The 19423-nt window shown below is 42.9% G+C and overlaps 1 protein-coding gene across 1 annotated transcript in view; it reads left to right on the top strand.

Annotated features, from left to right (window-relative positions):
- srcin1a (SRC kinase signaling inhibitor 1a) overlaps positions 1-18580 on the top strand; it is an 86454-nt gene extending 67874 nt beyond the window's left edge. Inside the window, 14 exon segments of the mRNA XM_086054886.1 lie at positions 542-669; positions 2059-2079; positions 2659-2819; positions 4382-4557; positions 6095-6225; positions 6357-6504; positions 7172-7475; positions 7563-7830; positions 8501-8640; positions 8959-9102; positions 9826-10533; positions 10535-10561; positions 12193-12321; positions 16219-18580. Coding sequence (XP_085911012.1) covers positions 542-669; positions 2059-2079; positions 2659-2819; positions 4382-4557; positions 6095-6225; positions 6357-6504; positions 7172-7475; positions 7563-7830; positions 8501-8640; positions 8959-9102; positions 9826-10533; positions 10535-10561; positions 12193-12321; positions 16219-16614 — 2881 coding nt within the window. The 3' untranslated portion in view covers positions 16615-18580.
- Positions 18581-19423: the final 843 nt, after the last annotated feature.

Below are 19423 nucleotides of genomic sequence, written 5' to 3'. Positions count from 1 at the left end.
ACAAATTCAAACATACAACAGAAAATGACTTGGGTAGGTAGAAATAAAAGTCACCTTGTATAACTTGAGTAAAAGTCTTAAAGTATCTGACATTTGAGTAACTTCTGATAGAGAGAGAGAGAGAGAGATAGAGAGAGTCTAAAAGCTTTCTGATTACCACGTTTTATTTTTATGAAGTCCCTCTCTATCATTACATTAAAAAGAACAATTTTTCAATTTTTACCAATAAAAATTAATGAAGATGGTTAGGTAAGTATATATTTTATTTAGGAAATGTAGTGGAGTAAAAGTGAAAGTAAGAAAATATAAATATGCAATAAACAAAGTAATGTACACAAACGTGCATTTTTTTCTCAGATGTAGCAGCAAAGTATTTATACTCCATTACATTAGACATTTTTTTTTTCGAGTTTTTAGAGTAACCAGCAACATTAGCTTTCCGGACACAATGCAGGCGACGCAACGCCTCGTTGTTACTGTCCAGTGTTGCTTTTAGAGTTAGCACTGTAATGTGCTTGCCCTCTGGCCGTTGATCCCTCAGATGCGGCTTGCTGCGCCTCTGCATGATGGCGGGCTGCCCCCCGGACCAGGGAGCCGACTTCTCACGGACATTACCTTTCTCTTCCAGCGACAAGACTGACACCAACAGCGACGGCTCCGCCACTGGAAGTGAGTACTGGACACTCGGGGGTGGGAACTCACACGCCGCCAACAAGTTCTGACATATTACTACGGTACTTGAAATTAAAAACTCTTTAGTACCTTAGGGTGACAGTGGTGCCTCCAAGTGCAACCGCAGTCTATAACGATAAAACCTTTCGCCATGATGTCACACATACTTCCAGGAGGAAACTCAGATTGCACTACTTGTAAACAAAGCTTTAGCTGTCATTTGACCAAGGTAGAGTGATTGAATGGACCCTCGGAGTGTTCTTCTTCAAGTCGAAAGAGCGGACTGCAGAAACACTGGAGAGTCCGACTGATGATTCCGTCAAATCAGCTCACTGATGTGAATCATCAGTGGGAATTGGTTCGCTAGCTTTTTGTCACACACTCACCGGAAATACCTTGGACTCAGATGAGTGTGTTAAATGAGTCGGTCGAGTCAAAGGGCTCACCAGCAACACTCAGTTGGTTGGGTTCAATTGGTTCATTGACTCGACTAAGCAGACTTACCGGAAACACTGCAGACTCAGCTGATTGGGTCGAATCGAATCGCTTCGTTGACTTGAGTCAGTGAGCTCAACAGAAGCACAGGCACGGACGATGCATAAAATGGCTTCACCGCTGACTCCGACTCAGATCACTCCATCGATTCGGTCTCCTTATTCAAGTTTTAGCGGACTCACGCGAAACACTGCGGAGTCTGTCTCGAAAGTTTTGGTTTAATGTGTCGACTGACTTTAGTTATAGCACACTCGGGAGTGTCAGTTCAAACGGTTGACTGGTTTCAGTTAACAGACTCGCTTCACGGACGCAAGTTAGTGCACTCACCAACAACATTGCAGATTGAGACGTGGATAATTCGGTTAAATTGGTTCGGTGACACAAGCTGGCGTACTACTTAGACACCACTGACTCAGACTCTGATGATTCAATTGAATCGTTTGCTGATTTTGATTAGTAGACTCTTTGGAAGCGCTGTGGACACAAATTATTCAGTTGAATTGGTTCACTGAGTCGCTTTATCTCCCCTCTGACTGGGACTCAGATAAGTCCGTTGAGTCAATTCTCTGTCTCAAGTTAGCAGACCCACCAAAAAACAGAGATTCACTTGACATGGTTTGGACTTGCTGGAAACACAGCCGACATCAAGGTAGCAACAGACACGACTCAAATGTCAAATATCGCACTCGACCAAGTTAACCGGCTCACTTTAGCAAGCGGCTACCCCGGGTTCACGGAACCAGTTCACCACCACTAGCTGAGAGTCCCGTCAAGCCAACCTGCTTTCAACTTTTACAACTCCCGGCATGAAGTCTGTAGATTACAGTACAAATGTATTTGAAAACCTCCCTCTAACTATGATCTGAGTAACTGGATCTTTCTATATTCCAGCAGGACGGCTAAAGAAGAAAGGTAGTTGCCATTTCATTACTCCTTTGCCCTCTCACCTCCTGTTTTGGGTGTCTTCCTCCCTGGAGTAGTGCGGACCCTCTCCCTCGTCCCCCCTTTCTTTCTGTCTCTAAATATCTGCTTGGTACTTGGGGGGCGGGGTGGGGGGGGTGGCCGGGGGCTTTCCCAGTGTTGTTTGGTCTTAGACGGGACACTGTCAGGAGACTTCCATGTGTATGTGTGTGCGTTTTGGGAGCTAGCCTTCCTCCCACAGCAGTGTGTTTAAGATAAGAGCATGGTTATCCCCCCCCCCCCTGTGTGTTACTACCGGGCCAACTAATTGCACCTCTGAATGGGTTTACTAATAGCATGAGCTCACATATCTCCAGTGGGCCGTTAGGGGGTTTGCGGGGATGCTCATTGACACGCTGTGCACACTGTACACGCGTGTATATGTGTTTATTTGTTTGGTGTGTGTATATACTGTAGTGTGCCCCTCGGGCCGACTGGCGCTCGCCGAATTAATCAGCTCGCGTCCGCCCCGACCTCACCGTGAACCCTCCTCCCCCCCCCCCCCCCCCGTGTCCCCGCTCTGATTGGCAGCTCACACGCCGTCGGCCCCGCTGGCGCTGATGCCGCCGCCGCCGTCCAACTCGACGCCGCTGAACAACGTCAGCCGCCTGCAGATGCAGCTGCACCTACACGGGCTGCAGCAGAACGCCAACGACCTGCGCAAGCAGCTCGGGCAGTTGCGCAAGACGCAGGTGAAGTCAATTATTCAGAAGAGAGCTCTCAGGGTGACGCAGTCTCCAAAAATGTTTACAATTGCCTGTTTTCATATTTTCCGCCATACATGTACCATAAAATATGATCTCCAAACACTTTTGATATCATTTCAAACTCATTTTACATGGCGCTTCAAAATAATTGCTTTCGAAAAGAATGCACCACGTGTACATGAACATGCGATGAGGAGTCCCTGCAACTTCTATTAGCAAGCCAGGCTAAAATGAGCTCCAAAGCGCAATAAAAAAATAATAGAGAATGGATTGGATCGCTGTGGTCGGATATCATTTTGAGAGGGCAATTTCAATGTCAAATTGATATTCAATTATTAAATGCAATGTATTAAATTAGGAGTACTGGTGATTCATTTTTACATTATAATATTAGATAAATAGGCAATAGCTTTTGTTTCTCGTTAATGTGATCCCCCCCCCCCCTTCGTTTTCATGAAGTCCACAGTATCTAACAGCAGAGGCAGGGCGTTTCCTCTCCACCTTACGTGTCACCCACACTGAAGGCCCGCAGCTTGCATTTGACATGTGGCTCATGAATTATTCAACCCAAGCGGATGCAAGATGGGGATTCTTCTCCAGCGTGAGCATATGTAAATAATATAAGCGTAAATATTAGTGAATATTTTATAAAATATGTAAATGTCGTCTTGTGTTTCTGCGCATTCCCGTGGTGGCTTTGTAGCAGGGACCACATGGGGTCATCCGCAATGCGAGTGGTGTTGTTTTACTTCCTGGAACATGAGGCTCATCCATAATGCATCCTCCTCCCTTACCAGGTGCTTTCATCTCAGAGTTGTATTACACGCGTCGGCTCTGTACAATTTTCCATTCATAACGCCGAGGAGGAGTTCCACGCTCTGTGAATCTGCCACACCCGTGCTTTTTTTCCTCGGGGCGTCCTCGGTGTGGGCGTATGCAAATAAGTGCTCGCATGGGCAGTATAAAAACATGTCGTGAGCTCTGTAGTGGGAAAAAAAAAAAAATGCAGCATCCATGAGATTTGTCGTTACAAAATTATATATTATAATATTGAAATTATAATATTATATAACTTTCTTAGCGTTAGCTTCTTTCAATAGTCCAGCGAATCAATTTTGTGTCAGGATTTTACATGTTCTTTTTAAATAGCATGTTTTATAGATCCATCCATCCATTCATGGGGAGGACATGCAAAGTCCACACAGGATGGCCTTGATTTGAACCCTCTACCTCACAGCAGTGAGCCAGAAGTGTAATTTGAAAATACATTTTATAAAATGAAATATATTAGTTAAAATTCGTATTTAAAATGAATTTTTAAAAAAAATAGAGGGTGACTGAGGCACCTGTGGTTGAACAGCTACAACATTTTTCATTTTAAATTTAAATTCTTAAAAATAAATAAATCTTTTTTTTTTGGTACTGTTAAATCCATCCACGTGTGGGGTTTTTCTTTTTTAAATGTGTTTTTTTTTTTTTTCAAAGATTTTGAAGTAAAAAAAAAAAAAAAATGTTAATTATTTTCTAATATGTGTGTCATCCGCCAGCTGGAGAACCAGGACTCCATGCATACGCTACTGAAGCGCACGGAGGCCGAGCTGAACGTGCGCGTGGCCGACGCCCTTCGCAAACAAGAGGACCCCCTGCAGAGGCAGCGCCTCCTGGTGGAGGAGGAAAGGCTCAAGTACCTCAATGAGGAGGAGCTCATCATCCAGCAGCTTCAGTCAGTACCAACACACACAGATAATCATAGAAATGAGAAGAAAAAGCTACTCTTTGTAGGTCTACGACAAAGCGCAAATTCAAGTGAGTGTGTCACGCGGACGAGCCGCGGCACTCGGATAAAGCCGGAAGCGTAATTAAGCCCGACTTAGCGCTCCCAGATTCTTATTAAGATGTGAGGTGTTAGCAACTAATTGAAGCTCCTGCGCAAGCAGAGCTGAGAGCCACCTTGAGATCGCCACATCAGATATGCGTCGCGGTGTCCTCTGAGGTAACCAGACCCAAATTTAGCCCAAGGCCAGAAGCAAGTAGAATCAGAACATACATGCGTATAAATTGTCAGTCGGCATCTGTTAGAAAAATTCTCCAACTAACTTTACAGAGGGTTCACTGGCAACATCCCATAAAATGTTGTTGCAGCCGCAGCCAGTATTATTTTACGTTGAACGACAAATAGATGCGCTGTCCGTGGTTGGTTGAATATTTTGAACATGTTTATTTTTGGGTGTAATTCCACTGTCCACCACTTGATGCCGGCAGATTATTCGGTTTGACACGGTGTAAATCTGAAAGAGGAAGAATGAATCTAGAATCTAGTTTTTGCTGATGATTACTGAATGTCAAATCCTCTTTAATCCTGTTTGCGCAGAATTATTCATGTTTATTGTGAGATGATAAATTAAATTTGTTATTTTAAAACAAACGGGATTTATTTACTGTAAAAACAGATCTGATCTGGAACGTAACCCCCGTGATGGAGGGGAACTACGAAAATGATTTTTTTTTTCGCCTTTTCATTTTTGATGGTGGAAGCCGCTCGCCTAATCACAAAATCCCTAGCTCCACCCTCAATCGTCAGGGTAGTGAAATCCGTGCTTGCCATTGGCTGAACAGTATTTGGGGCGGGTTTACCAGTTGTTCACTTGCATGAGACAGGGCTCACAAATCACTTTTTTTTTTTTTTCAATGAATTAGTATTTTTCATTTTCTACATTCCTTCATTTACTCCTGAATGATACATTTTTTTAAATTATTTTACAAAATACTGCATTGGTTAATGATGAGGTGAAAATTGTGATACATAATTTGCCCTAAACATGACACCAACCACCCCCTCAAAATAGGCTGAGTTCAGCCTGACAAAAATGTATTGTGGAAAGTGTTCTATAATTGCTGATTATTGGGGTAATTTGTCACACACTTCTCATCAATACACCTGAGGGCTGTTTTGAAATTTTGGGGGAAAACTGCATAATACGTCTCCTTTTAACGAATCAGTTTACAAACCCGTATTAAGTTGACCAATGTCTAAGCACTGAATTATACTGCAAACATTAGTTTAGATTCCTACTTGCCCCCGTGTTCCCTGCAAGCCACCAAAGTACTTTTCCAAACTTATTAATTCCTTCCCACGCTGCTCCGGTTCAGCTTGCCACGAAAACCTCTGCAGAAACTGCCAGCTGATGGAGCGAGTTAATTGAAAAGAGCGACGGAGCGGTGGCTAGCGTTCATCCTTCTGTGAATTTCCTCCCCCTCAGTGACCTGGAGAAGTCGGTGGAGGACATCCAGAAGGAGTCGTCCGTCAACCACAAGCTGGTGAGCGTGCAGGAGCTGGAGGAGAAGACGGCCGTCCTCCGAAAATTGGGCGAGACGCTCACCGAGCTCAAGAGTGAGTCAGACGCTTTGGCGCCCCGCTCGCCTTTTAAGTCTCCCACCCGCCGTCTGTCAAACGCTGAATCACTCTCGTCGACTTCTGCGCCAAAGACCGAAGTTAACTGAAGCCTTCTACCCGCGCGGCAGATCAGTTCCCCAGCCTTCAGAGCAAGATGCGGGTGGTGCTCCGGGTGGAAGTGGAGGCCGTCAAGTTCCTGAAGGAGGAGCCGCACCGGCTTGACGCCTTGCTGAAACGCTGCAAGACCATCACGGACACCCTCAACGCCATGCGCAAGTATGCAAGAGGAGGCGAGGAGAAAAGTACTCTTGTCTATTGGAACATTCAGAATCCCAATGAAAAAGGGTGGACGGTTGGCAATAATGACATTGAATTTCAATAAATGCCTCACCCTAACGAAATGCTTCCATTTTTTCCGAGGGGGAGAAAATGGTGGCGCCACCTGGTGGTCATAATTACCCTGAGTATGACATCTTAATTTCCCCGTGTAACCATTTCAATGATGACTGGAAAAGAGTTACCAAAAAGTATACAAGTGTCATTAAGTAGTATCAAAATAATTTGTACAAGTAGAGGCTTTCTGTCTCATAAATGGCCCAGATATGGCATCTGAAGCAAATGAAAATGTATTTATTATAATAACCCCGAAAGGAAAATAATGGCCCAAAACATACAGTACACTGTATGTAGAATGTTATTGAATATTATGAAAAAGAAATAAATATGTACAAATGATGATCAGTTATGGCATCTGTAATGCTGAAGCTTCCGAGCAAAATATTCTACTCTATTGTTTTGATTGCTATAGCAAAATTATTGAAAAATATACGCTGTTATTAAATGTTATAAAGACAGACAAAGGATCTACCTTAAAAAAATACCCCCCCCCCAACGCTTTTTCCCCATTTCAGATGATTTTGATGTGTTTGTCTAACCCTCCAAGGCAAGCCAGCGAGGGCCCGTGGAAGAAACACGAGGACTTCGCGTCGTCCAAGCACAACGAGGAGCTGAGAAAGTTCCCCGATTTCGACCTCCCCACCGGCCCGCCGCTCGCCATCAACGACCTCGGGGGAGGAAACAGCCTGTCCAACTGGAGTCCGCACACAAGCCTCGCCCGCCGCCACCACGGGAACCCGGCGGGACAGCACAAGGACAATCACCCGCCCATCCCTCACAAAGGCAAAGCCCTGGAGGAGCTGGAACGCCGCAGCGCTGCTGATAAGGCGTTGTCCGTCGAGGTTCGCCTGGTAGGAATCATTTGGATTCTTCCCCCCCGTTGCCATCCTCTTATCATCGAGCCGAGGCTTTATCAGCATCATCTGCCGTCTTTTCAGGCGGCCGAGCGGGACTGGGAGGAAAAGCGGGCCAGCCTGACCCAGTACAGCGCTCAGGACATCAACCGATTGCTGGAGGAGACCCAGGCCGAGCTCATGAAGGCCATACCCGACCTGGACTTTGCCGCCAAGCAGATCAAGCCCTCCTCCAACGCGACGTCCTCGCAGGCGCCCCAGACGCCTACGAGCGGGACGGCCACCCCCGAGCACCGCGCCGTCAACAACAAGCCCCTGCAGAAGAAGGAAGGCGGGTCCAGGCTAGGATCCGGTAAGGAGAGGAGCAAGAATAGTGTCCGCTTATTAAGATCAAAGAAAAAAAAAAATCTTACGGATGAAACCACGTGTTGACCAATTTCCCGTTTGAATAATTGAATCATTTTAAATGCGGGCTTTGAAGTGCCAGGTACACGAGCCACTGCCGCGGATTAGATAAGCGGGGTACACGCATACTGATTTTTTAACGCCTTAACCTATTTTCACAATGTGACAGGCCACACACACGTCGAGGGGAAAAAAAAATGCTTTCATATACTTTGTACTCTTAGCGTCCATGGTGTCCTCCATATGACCAATGCAGCGCAGCAAAGCGCCAATCTTCCTCTCTTTAACTAGATGGCTTTTGCAGTAGCATGATTGACCTGTGGGAGGCAGCATTGCGCCAGACTGGCGGAAAATACAAAAGATAGGCTGATTATCGATTTTCCCATAACTACATTATGTTGGCAAGCTGTTCTCCTTCTCATTTATATTGTGGTGAATGAGTTGTGAGACACTTTTTCAGAACACCTAGCACAATAATAGCTCAGGACAGCCTTTGCTGATTTAGAATGCAAAGCGGGGGGGGGGGGGAATGTTAAAATTCATCCTGATTATTGGTTGTGCTCCCACTTTCGGAAAAAAGAGCAAAACCGATGTTCATGTAACTTCGACCTCCACAGACGAGCTGACGGTGCCTCGCTACCGCACAGAGAAACCTTCCAAGTCCCCCCCTCCACCTCCACCCAGACGCAGCTTCCCTTCGTCTCCGGGCTTGATCACCCGCAGCGGCGAGCCCCTCATTCCCGGGAAGAGCGTCAAGGTAATCAACGCCTGGTCAAAACTCCTGATGCGATTTTGAAAAGTGAGAAGTTGAAGCGATGAAGCCACAGATTTCTTTTCATTATTGGTGTATTCTAATTTCTGACGTACTGAGTTATGTTTACGCCACACTTTTTTGATAGAATTTTGTGAAGTTGTCACAGTGTTTAGTAAATTATTATTTTTTTACGAAGATTATTTTATTGCTTGTGTTTGTTCAAAAATTAGAAGATAACCTTGGGAAAAAGAACTGTATATTAAATGGCAATCACAAAAATTCACGAAAGTGCTTGAAAGATTTTCCCCACTCTGTTTTCAGAAGTCCGACTCTGAGGAGGCAGAGAGGCCTCACGTGAAATTGAGGAGGACGGTGTCGGAAAACCCCCGTCCGGCGTCCACGCCTCCGACGCTGTCCGGAGACAAGACGGACGCAGAGCAGGAGAAAAATTCTGCCCCGTCAGAGGTAAGCTGTTCCGTTATGTCCTGATGGGACAGTGCAAACGCACAAGCTCACACGTCCTTGGACAGATGTGCTCGCCAACCGTGAGCACGTATTCGAGCAGCGGAGTCCGTATGTGCGCCTGCTCCTGGCAGCGGGTGAAACCAGAGATGACCTCCTTCGTTCACATCATTTTGGTTCACACAGATGGACCAAATGCCTCACTTCCTAAATGACCTCCTTGAGAGCCAATCCCAAAAAATAACATGTTGAATATTCACTCATCATTCCTCCAGTCTGTAGTAGGGCTGCTCGATTATGAAAAAAATATTGATCACGATTATTTGGGTGATAATTGAAATCACGGTTATTCAAACGATCATTTATTTTTGCTTACAAAACAGGAAAATGTTTAAATGTAAAAAATATAAAGACAAATACATTTCTTTCAAACACTCTAAGTAAGTTTCAAACAACATTTATAAAATTAGCTATTACAAAATAAAAGGTGCAAATGTATAAATTCAAGTATGATTTCAGTGTGTTTAAACAAACATAGTGCGTTGGATATAAATGCATATTAATAATCGTTTTTTTGCGTTTATGCCAATATTGGAATCGTGGAGTGTAATAATCGTAATTGTAATTGAATTTCGCTTAATTGCACAGCCCTGGTCTGTAGGGCAGTTGGTCTGCCATCAGTGTGTTTCAATCCCAAATGAATCCAAGTGCTTTCCTGGTTTATAGGGCAGACCTTTGTGTTGCATTCCACACATCATGTTGACCGAGTGTCCCGTCCGAGATGTGCCCCGTTGTTCCGTGATGCCGAGTGCTTCACCTCCTCGTCGCGAGCTGGAGTCGCAGCGTTCCCCGGAGGAGGACGTCAAACAGGAAGTGACTTTGCTCCTGACCGAGCTGGAGATGAGGGCGCTTTCGCCGCTCGAGGCCCAGGAGCTGAGCGGCGCCATGGGAGTCATTTTGCAAACGCGCACCGTCTCGGCGCGCACCGCGGCACTCTCGGAGGCGCACTTGTGTGAGCGGCCTCTGCTGCTGCTTTTCCGGGAGGAGGCCACGCTCAAGGAGGCCTACGGGCTCCTGCTTTCGATTTTGGAGACGTCGCCGCCGCGGCCCAAACCCAGAAAAAGATCCTCCCCCTGCTCGGGCCAGCTGAGTGCCCTGGTGGTGGCTCTGAGGAGGGGGATAGAGACGGGGGACACGGTTCTAAAACTCCAACCTAGCACCGGTACTAAGACTCCCGATGGCGATGCGAGTCTTTCGACATCAGACCTGGCCTCCATACAGTCCAAACCAGGAGAAAATGTCCGCCGGAGCGCCTACAAGAGGCTGGACAGCTTGGAGGAGACCATTCGAGAGTTGGAGAACACATTGCAGGAGATCAGCGGAGGTTGCCATGCGGAGGACGCCGACGCCAAAATGAGCAAGAAACCGCCGGTCCCCGCCCAAGCCGCCGGCGTCGAGACAGGTTTTTTCCTCACGCCTCCTCGGCCGACACATTCTTTTCCTCATTTCCTTTCTGAGGGTCTGAGGGAACTTCTCATGCCTCTGATGTCTGCTTCCCCCATTGGCTTAGAAAAGGAAAGGGGGCGGGACAGACACCAGACTTGTCTTGCGCTGTGATTGGCTGTTGGCTGTCTGTTCTGTACTCTCTCACCCCTCTCATGCTTTAAACTGACAATAAAAAACAAAACAAAAAGAAACACATATTTTTTTATTGTCGTTTCTTTGCTTCTATACCAAAACACTTTTCATCTTTGTTGTGCTGTGAAAATGATGATACCGCTTCATTGTGATATGAAAATGATGTTTTTCAATTTATGGAAGCCTATTTCTACCACAGAATTACTCTAAAATTGTGAATATATTGTACAATTAACCCCCATATTTGCAGGGGGACTGAGCAGTCAATGCAGTTATTGCTTTTATATGAGCACAAAAACAGTGAATAGGTGAGTTTTTAAATAAGAATCATGGGCAAAAAAAATGTGCGGGATTTTCTTTTTTTCCTGAAATTTTCCAGAAATTTCCAAACACAAAACTGTGGGGGTTCCCTGTAAAAAAATGATTTTGAGATGAAGTCCTGTCTCAAACATTGTCTTGATTTTTGTAAAAACTTGAAATACCAATCAATTATATATATAGAATATTTCCAAAACATATTTTATGCTACAATTTAATCGAATTATGAAGAAGGAATCGGCAATTTCAGATTACCTTTGGTGGCGGCATTGACTGTGTATTTTGGGACAGTGTACAAACATTGTCACAAAATACAAATTCACTTTTGGACTGAAATGGGCTTCCATCCTTTAAATAACAATTACTGTCGCATCCCAACTGTGTGGCCACACATATTGCATATGTCAGAAACCGCCACTACCTGCAACATATTTAACTACGCTGGCTTGTGAAGCAACAGTCTCACAATGACATGCAATATTAATAACTAATCTTTAATGAATACCTTTTGCAATATGTGACGACTATAACAGATCATTAGTTGCCATTGAAAAATGAGCAACTTCAACATACAATGACACAACATCAAAATTCCCAGTTGCTGTGTTACTGGAGCCTCCCACTCAGTGCCGGGCTGTCATATCCCACTGTCACGATTACGATTCAGGGTATAATTTCCCACGGGCGCGGCGGAGGATTTCAAAGTCCTCTCGCGTTGTTTCGTCATGGCCGCACTTGTCGTTGCATCACTCGCTACGCCGTTGCTTCTACAAACGCTTACTACCGATTGTGTTGGAAGGCGAAAGTGATGCGACGTGGCAGCTTGTGAAGTTCATCTCGTATCAACTCAGACACGTTGCCGACTTTCATACGGCGCCGCCTCCTCCGACTCTTCGCAGAGGTGGCAAAAGTACTGCCACTCTGCATTTAAGTAGAATTAAAGATAAAACAGACGTTCAGATTCAACTCCTTTATTTAAGTGAGAGTAAAAAAAGTACAGACTCTAGTTTTTCAATGCTTCCTTTGAATCGTTTCCGTATGATATCTTGTCCACTATCAAAAGAAAAGGTTTTCCGGTAAATGTCCATCCCCGCCGTTAAAAGACACTCATCGCTGTCTCCCGTCTGTCTTTTCCAGGGAGGGAATGGCGCCCTGTGCAAGGTCCCGCCCACTCCGGCCTCCAAACTGAAGCAGCTGCAGCAGCAGAACAGCACAGACAAGTACAAAGGTGGCAAGAGGGAGGACTTCCTGAAGAGCCAGCAGCAGGTACTTTAGGTCCTTGCCAGGGCTGTGTGCACGCTGTGGTGACTTCGCCTGCATGCTACCTCTCCTCCATGTTGTAGTAACCAAAAGTTCTGTCATCACGAATGAGTTGCGATGCAGAGACAGAGAAGCCTTTTGATGTTGAAGGCCCTCTTGGAATTGCTGTTTTTTTTATTTTTCCGAAGCGCCCTTTTTGGGGGCCTCAACATGCCTAAAAAATCAACACTTTTTTTTGGGACAAAAATTGTGCACATATTGTTAAAATGTATGTTGCCCCCAGCACTAATTTAACCGTTCTTCCTGAATTTTGTATCAGGACGAACAAAAAAGTCGAAAGGTCCCCCTTTCGGCTTCAAGTACTGAGGCCGACAGTCCCATTCACAAATTGAACTGGAAGACGGCCGTTTTGGTTTGAAGCAGCCGTTTTAGGCAAAGTCCAAGGCTTGCCCGAATGAGCTCCATTTGAAATTAGGCGTCTTTGACAAATGGGAGACGCGAGATTTCCATGGTCTTCTTCCTACGTTGTGTAATGGTGTTGGAATATGGCATCAAAATGGACTAGTTTGTGCTTTGCCAAAAAAAACCATTTAGTTGTCACCCAGTGAGAAACTTTCATCTTGATTAGCCGTCAAAGTTGGCCCGCCACCGCCTTGTTGTTTTGATGAGACGGCACTCGGGTAATCAGCCTGTTTTTCCGCGTCGTTGCCGCTCGGCTTTTGCGATTATAATCATTTACCGGGATGCAAATCACTTTTTTTCTTTTTGGGTTTGACGTCAAAGATGACAAGCATCCTCGTGGCATAATGATAGCTGATGGAATGTGAGGCTAGTGGAATTCAAACTGGAACTGAACATCAATATTTTTTAAGAGTTATTTATTTAATTATTTATTTATTGTGGAAAGCGGCAAGCCCCAGAGCCTCATCCCTACAACAACATCCCTGAACCACTCAGATGCCCAACATAGATTTTGCAAACAACTGCACATTTGTTTTTAAATATGTAATGAACATCAATTATGGATTACAATGATTTATCAAATAACACAAAGAAAACCCAATGGACAATTGAATACATTAAATCATGTGTGGATGCAAAAAAAAAAAAAAATTACAGTAGATAAATAAATGTGAAAACATTGATTAAAAAAATACGCTCTCCGCTAGCAGCTAGCGCTTAGCCAGTAGCCGCTAACACCGGCTAGCAAACTGATGCCGCAGATATTAGGTCTAGTATATAAGTTAGAATAACAACTTGAATAATACAAGAACAATAAATAGATATACTTAATACTAATAAAACAACGTTTTGACATCTTAGGTTTCGTTCCCGGTTAAAAAAAAAAAAAAAATGGAAGCTACGAAACCCATTGTAAATGTACGTTAGAATTCATCGACTATTAGATTTTAATGAGTTGTAATCTTTATCTGACGTCACACGGTTAACACCCTAGAGAGGCGTTTAGGTCCACAATTAGCTTAAAGTGTCCATACACTCTCTTTTCAGCAAGTCCTTTCAAATGGAGACAAAAAGAAAAACAGCAAGCTGGGAGTCGGCGTCATGCTGAAATAATGAGATTAATTTGGCTTTCATGAGACAAGTACGGGAATCCGCTCGGCTCACGGCGAGGCTGGCGGGCGTAAATTGCGGCAGGCGGAAGCTCGGGACATAAAGGAGAGGAAATAGCGAGGATGAAGAGAGCGCTCACTCGTCTTCTCATCATCATCATCATCATCATCTCGGATAATCAGAGAATGAAGAGCCGCCACTGGGATTTCTACCAATCCCATCTCAATCTGAGGCCACCGAAATTTCATGTGATGTTGATGAATTACATTTTTTCCCCCCTCGCATAAAGGCAAAAAAATAAAATAAAAAAATCCTAGTGGCTTTGCTTGACATGCTTCAGTAACTTCCATTTCCTCCCCTGCAAAGCCCTCATGCATTCTTATCATAACAGCAACATGCATAACTTTTACACTTCAGTAGCGTGCTTGTAGTTTGCATCACATCATACTTTAGTTGCCCTTTATAATCCGTCAAGATTTACTTTAAGGAGACATATAGTGGAAAATTGGGTTTTTAATTGCCTGCGTGGTCTTTGGAATACCTGGCAGCTACTGTACAGAAGTTATTCTACATTTAATGTTGCTTAACTACACTGAAGTAACCAACCAGAGAAATGTAGCATGCTAAGCTACAATGAAATGACAAAAGGAGCTAATACAAATACATCCAATCTAATAATAATAATAAGCGTATTTCTAATCAACGCCTCTGACGGTGTCAATTATAAAGTGTGCATTATTATCTTTGTAAAGGTAACATTTTTGGTGTACTAACTGCCATGTATTCTTCATTCTGTAGAGGTCGACGTAACAAATCGCAACTGCAGCGATGTCAGTGTTGAAGTGTCTTGAGGCCTGTGCGCCGCGCTCTCCTCGCTCTCGAGGTATCGTGACGATCCTCTCGTTGAGGACTCTCGAAACACTTCACTTCCTCTCGCAGGTTTGATGAAGGAGGCGGCAGACCCTAAAGTCAGTCCTTGTTTGGACTCTTGTTGTATTTGTTGTGGAAAACATCTTAAGGAAGTTGACCCACAGCAGCTGTTTGTGCACTCATATGGAACTAATCCCTGTAATCGCTCAGCGCACACCTTTAAAAGTTTGAAAATGGCAGCAAAAGTTTTCTCTGTCTCAATTCAAGGCCTGTAGAAATGTTATGCGTTATAAACTGAAGCAAACCTCCGCCAAGTACCGAAATGTTTACCTTCTGATCGCTTGGACAATCTGGTTTTAAGATGATGACTTTATGTCTCCTTATGTACGCATTTGGACAAATGTAATAGAAAAGTGTATATTTTGTTAAATGGGATGTTCCCTGTTCAAGTTGAATTTCTGGCACGTATGCAATCTGGATTATACCCGTTACACACAAATTAAATGATATGTAAATTAACAATGATTGTAATTATTTGAATATTTCGATTTAATTAACTTTGGATTCAAATATATCTTCTGTATTTTTTAATTGGCCATGTTGGTATCTTAAAAAAATAATAATAATATGAAAATATTCTATAATTTTTAATGTTATAATGTTGTATTTTTAAAATTGTATAAATTTTGCCGGTTAAGATTGAAAAATGAAAATTTTCGGTTTGGAATTTTTTTATTTTTTTTATTTATTTTTTTTTACATTTTCTTAATTTTTGCATGTTAGTATTTTTTATATAGCATAAGCAGTGATATCTGTGAGCAAACGGAGGATCAGGTCAAAAACCGTGAATAAAAAGGGGCTTCAGTGAATAACGGCAAAGGCTAAAAAAGAACTTAATGAATATTTGAATGAAAAATAAATATGTAAATGAATAAATAAAAATAAATATGTGTAGGCAGTGAGTAGTATACTAAACCAAATGTGCTTGGCGGTGGTACCATTAGTCACTCTACCTTTTGACAAAAAAAAAAAAAAAAAAGATGTATTCAAACATTGCCATCTAGTGGCTCCTGCCTTCATTACATGTGCGTGTGCCGCATACAAGTGTGATTATTTTGAATTTTTTAATGCGTCCTCGCCATTAAAAGTCAAAATAAAACCTGTGTTGGTCTCCATGTGCCGATGGCGCCAGACCCGTCGCACATGCTCGTGTCCGCCTGAAATAATGTGTCCTTTGTTTGTTCTGTCCCCCTCCTCTTCCTCCCCCGTTTTCCTCGTGGTGGCGTGACCCCCACCCGCTTCGTCATCAACGCACGATAACCGCCCCTCCTCCCCCTCCAGCAGTGAGCACCTTGTGAGCATGTGTGCGCAGGCAACCTCCACTTTGTAGGACTTTTCCATCGCCCTCCTCCCCGTCCTCATCACTCCCGCTCCCCTCATCACGTGTCCTCTGACCTGAAGGGAGCCGCGAGCGTTGAGTCGGGGATCCGCCGAAGGAGGGCGGAGGGCCCCACGCTGAGGGCGTCGCCCGGCCAGGCCAAGGCGCTGCTGGCCAGCCTGTCGGCCGCCGGCCTGAGCGCCGAGGCCCTGCTGCTGTCTTCCGCTCTGCGCCAGCACCGCCTCCTCCGCGAACAGCAGCAGCAACGTGCGGCGGCATCCGCGTCCTCCCTGCCCTCGCCGAGCAGCCGCTCGCCCTCGCCCGCCTCCTCCTCGTCGCAGACGCCCACCGCCACCCTATCCTCATCGTCCTCGCCCACCACGCCCGTCCTGTCGCCCTGCTCGCCCACGTCGCTCACGTCGCCCACCTTGTCCAAAGCTAGTCTGGAGGGCCTCAGCGGCTGCAAGAATGGACGGTGACAGTGAAATTGTCCCGTTTAGACCGGTCTCACATGGTTTTCCGGAGGTCCACTAAGGGAATTTTCCCTCCAACGCACAAAACTGGACCTTCCTGGTGATTCCTCCTGGTATAAGCTGATCCTGTTTTAAAACGTAGAGCTGCAATAATCGTCACCACGTGAGTCCACTCTATATACAGGTGCATCTCAAAAAATTGCAATATGGTGGAAAGATTTTTTTTTTTTCCGTACTGTAGTTCAGTTTTAAAAAAGTGAAATCCACGTACCAATAAGCAGCAGTTTTTGAATTTACTGCCAAACTAAACATAAAACAAAGAGAATGACACTTTTTTAAAAAAGTATTATAAAACAACCGCTTAGCTTAGCTTCTCAATCCGCTAGCTCTGTCGTCTAAATAGCATCTATGTTGTGGTGTCCACAGCTAACGTAGCAGCAATTGTTTTAGTGTGTTTGTTTTTGGCCACCACAGTCCCGCAAAGTAAGTGCGCACATTTTCATATCATATGAAAAAATATTGTGAAAAAAATCCTGCGAAAATGCGACTTCGCTGGTGCCAAACTGTCGACTGTGGTATTAAGTTGTAATATCACCAATCACCACTAGATGTCTTAGTTGCGCTTACATTGTCTCTTATACTGCCCTATATTACAATGTGAGTATAGGCCGAATAATTTTATTGCGGGTTTGGAATGATATGCTTTATCATCATATTATTATTTTGTTGCTTGCTTCAAACCTTGTGTCGTTGGGTTAGAAGCTTTTATGCCTGCAATGAAAAATGTATGATCAAAAATGAAATATATTAGAGAATGCATTTTGCACATATGCATGTATTTTGTCCATATTTAAAATCGCATTTTTGTCATACATCCGGTTTGGAAGTGTGTGGCCATTATTTGGCGCCTCCAGTAACACTGATGGGGGGAAAAAAAAACAACAACAAAAAAACGTTTCTACCATATTCAAATTTATTGACATGCACGTGTGTTTGTGTGTAAGCATGTGGTACTGTTAAGCTATTTGGTGTTTCAACTCAAGCCGAAGTGGTGCTGTTTACATGATTCTTTGATGGACAAAAGTATTGGTACAGACCTTTTAAAAGAAAAAAAAAAAAAATCAATTATGAGTTGGATTACACTCATTCTTAGCAAGACATTGTGGATGGTTCTAAACGTCCAATTTTGTGGGCTCAGTTTGGAAAGGTTTTTCTTTTCCCAATGCACAAAGGCATGCTTGGATGAAATTGTTGCGAAGGAACTTACGAGAACCCCCTGCCTCCCCATGAAAAAAAATATTTTTGTGTCATTTTATGTTGGGCGGCAGCACATCTCTAAATGAAGCTCCAACTACACAAAGGACAAATAGAATATAGTATATGTATACTAATGTCGATACAATCTGATGTTAATATTAAGACAATCATTGGCATCACAAAAACACCAAGCTACCCCAAAGACAACAGGCCCTGTCTGCATTCACACATCATATTACTAATGCGTCGTAAGGCCCAAGTAAGCACAACAGTTGTTATCCCTTTAAAAATAAACGTCATTTCTAATGTAACATCTGTCCGCTGGGAAGCAGCCTTATAAGCAGCTTACCGCGCCGACTTTTACGCCAAACATTTAGTGAAGAACAAAATGTACATTAAGACTTTAAACGAGCGAGCGCAGTCGCCTCTTAATTACATTTTAATGACAAAGCACAACATGACGTCTTAACTAAACACACTGTGTGTATGTTTAGTTCAAATATCCTGCTTGTGCCTCGTTTGGTTTCCATCCGCACCGTTTTGCAAAGCACCGTCAGACTGCTTTTATTTTCTCATGCACAAAAACCCTTTATAGAGTTTTACAGATTTAATAAATGGGAATTAAGAGAATGCAGCAATGGCATTACAAGCTAAACCTGGAGGCTCCACACATTAAACAACCCCCAGCCCCGGCCTTTCTACGACACTTCTTGAATTATTGCATATATATATATATATATATATATATATATATATATATATATATATATATACATATATTCATATATATATATATATATACATATATTCATATATATATATATATATACATATATATTCATATATATATATATATATATATATAAATATATATGTATATACATATATATTTATATATATATGAATATATGTATATACATATATATTTATATATATATATATATATGAATATATGTATATACATATATATTTATGAATATGTACATGTATAGTGTGTGTATATACAATATATATGTATGAATATACAATATATGTATGTATATACAGTATTATATAGTATATATGTATGTATATACAGTATACATATGTATATGTGTACTTGTGTATATGCATATATGTATATGTATATATGTGTATATATGTATGTATGGATATGTGTGTGTGTGTGATGTCTCTGTATGATTGTATACCTGTGAAAAAGAAAGTGATTATTACGATATAAATATATATACATACAGTATTTAGACTTAGACTATAAATGAGGATCTACTGCAAAATGTTATCACCGCTTCAGCTTTTATAAATTAACAGTGTGATCGTTTTGTACAGATTTTTTTTTTTTTCCCTTTTCGCATTCCACACGGAGCTTATTTATTCATATGCGTGGGACATTTTTTAAATTATTATTTGTTAAAAATAAATATCTGTATAGGCTCTGTAATATACATAGCCCCTTTTTTTTCTAGGATTTTCTGTATGGACATGTGTTCTATAGTGTATGTATTGAGGAATTAGTAACCCAAAACATTTTTTATTTATTTAAAAAAAAAAATATATA

This window comes from Filicampus tigris, chromosome 16 (genome assembly GCF_054856515.1).
Source record: "Filicampus tigris isolate MCC_2025a chromosome 16, RoL_Ftig_1.0, whole genome shotgun sequence".
Lineage (NCBI taxonomy): Eukaryota > Metazoa > Chordata > Actinopteri > Syngnathiformes > Syngnathidae > Filicampus > Filicampus tigris.
The sequence above is the reverse complement of the archived record's forward strand: the minus strand, read 5'-3'. Positions and strand labels throughout refer to the sequence as shown.